This window comes from Puntigrus tetrazona, chromosome 23 (assembly GCF_018831695.1).
Source record: "Puntigrus tetrazona isolate hp1 chromosome 23, ASM1883169v1, whole genome shotgun sequence".
In the NCBI taxonomy this organism is placed as follows: Eukaryota; Metazoa; Chordata; class Actinopteri; order Cypriniformes; family Cyprinidae; genus Puntigrus; species Puntigrus tetrazona.
In genome coordinates, this window is record NC_056721.1 from 5477711 (window position 1) to 5478779 (window position 1069).

The 1069-nt window shown below is 43.3% G+C and overlaps 1 protein-coding gene and 1 pseudogene across 1 annotated transcript in view; both read right to left on the bottom strand.

The window, feature by feature from the left end:
• The window catches only part of LOC122329187, a 6324-nt pseudogene extending 6178 nt beyond the window's left edge, over positions 1–146 (bottom strand).
• The window catches only part of LOC122329286 (neuron navigator 1-like), a 1982-nt gene continuing 1043 nt past the window's right edge, over positions 131–1069 (bottom strand). The window contains exon 2 of the mRNA XM_043225511.1: positions 131–603. Coding sequence (XP_043081446.1) covers positions 195–603 — 409 coding nt within the window. The 3' untranslated portion in view covers positions 131–194. The remainder of the gene's footprint in view (positions 604–1069) is intronic.

Below are 1069 nucleotides of genomic sequence, written 5' to 3' on the forward strand. Positions count from 1 at the left end.
TATAGAATTAAAACTTTACATTTGCCATTTTATTTATTATTTAATATTAATTATGTCCATAAAAAGTCTTGATTTGACTTTAAGTATTGTACAAAACACAGTGCTGGTGATCACTTATGCTGCTCTGTTTAACCAGGTTCAGTCATTCTTTATTCTTTCCTCATTTAAATATCAACCAACAAACAGACCCAAACTCACCTGTCGCCCAAAGTGATGGACGTCCGGCTGCCAGCGCCCCATGTCCCAGTGCTCCTGGCTTCATCCCGCTCTCCCAGGTCCGGTTTGGCGGGGACGCTCATGTGAAGCGGCAGTGACTCCATGCTGCGGTGCAGGCCGGACATCTTGGGGTAGAGTATTGGGGAGCTGCTGACCGACAGCGTCTGGCCTGAGAAACAGCTGGGAGAGTCGATGTGGAGCACCGGAGCCGGGCTCGGGGTGAGCCGAGGAGGAACCCGGGAGCCCGCCAGGTCCTGCAGCTTGGAGTAGGGAGGGATCTTCGGAGGAAGGTCATGGATGGTGATACAGGAGTCCAGACTGTTGGAGTTGACCTTGTCTAGGAGAGCCAGGCTGGGAGGATGAACTAGAGACTTAGTGCTCAACAACCTGTAAGAGTCAAACACCACACCGTCATCTTCAGTAACGTCGTGAACTCAAAGGCCTTCTGCAAGCGAGTGCTGAAGGGATTTCAGAGCATCCAAAGGAGCTAAATAAAGAAGAACATGCTGGCAACCATAAAACCAACCCCAAAAGCTCTTGATGTTCATTTCCAGAAAGGGTTTTAAATAATTGAGTAGCATAAATTGCGTAATAAAAACACATCCTGCAAAAATGTTCCCTGTGCCTATTTTTATATATACACTTTATTATATATACCCCCCTATTTATTTATATATATATATAGTGCTGTACAGCTACTATATCACAGGTAGTCGGGATTTTTAAATTACAATGCCAGAGACCAGAAGCATTAGGTGTAAAAATATTAAAAAATATATTTAGCTATTTAACGAATCGTGGCGTGATATTTTCTGTAAAAAACATAGAACATCAACAATATATAATTATATAT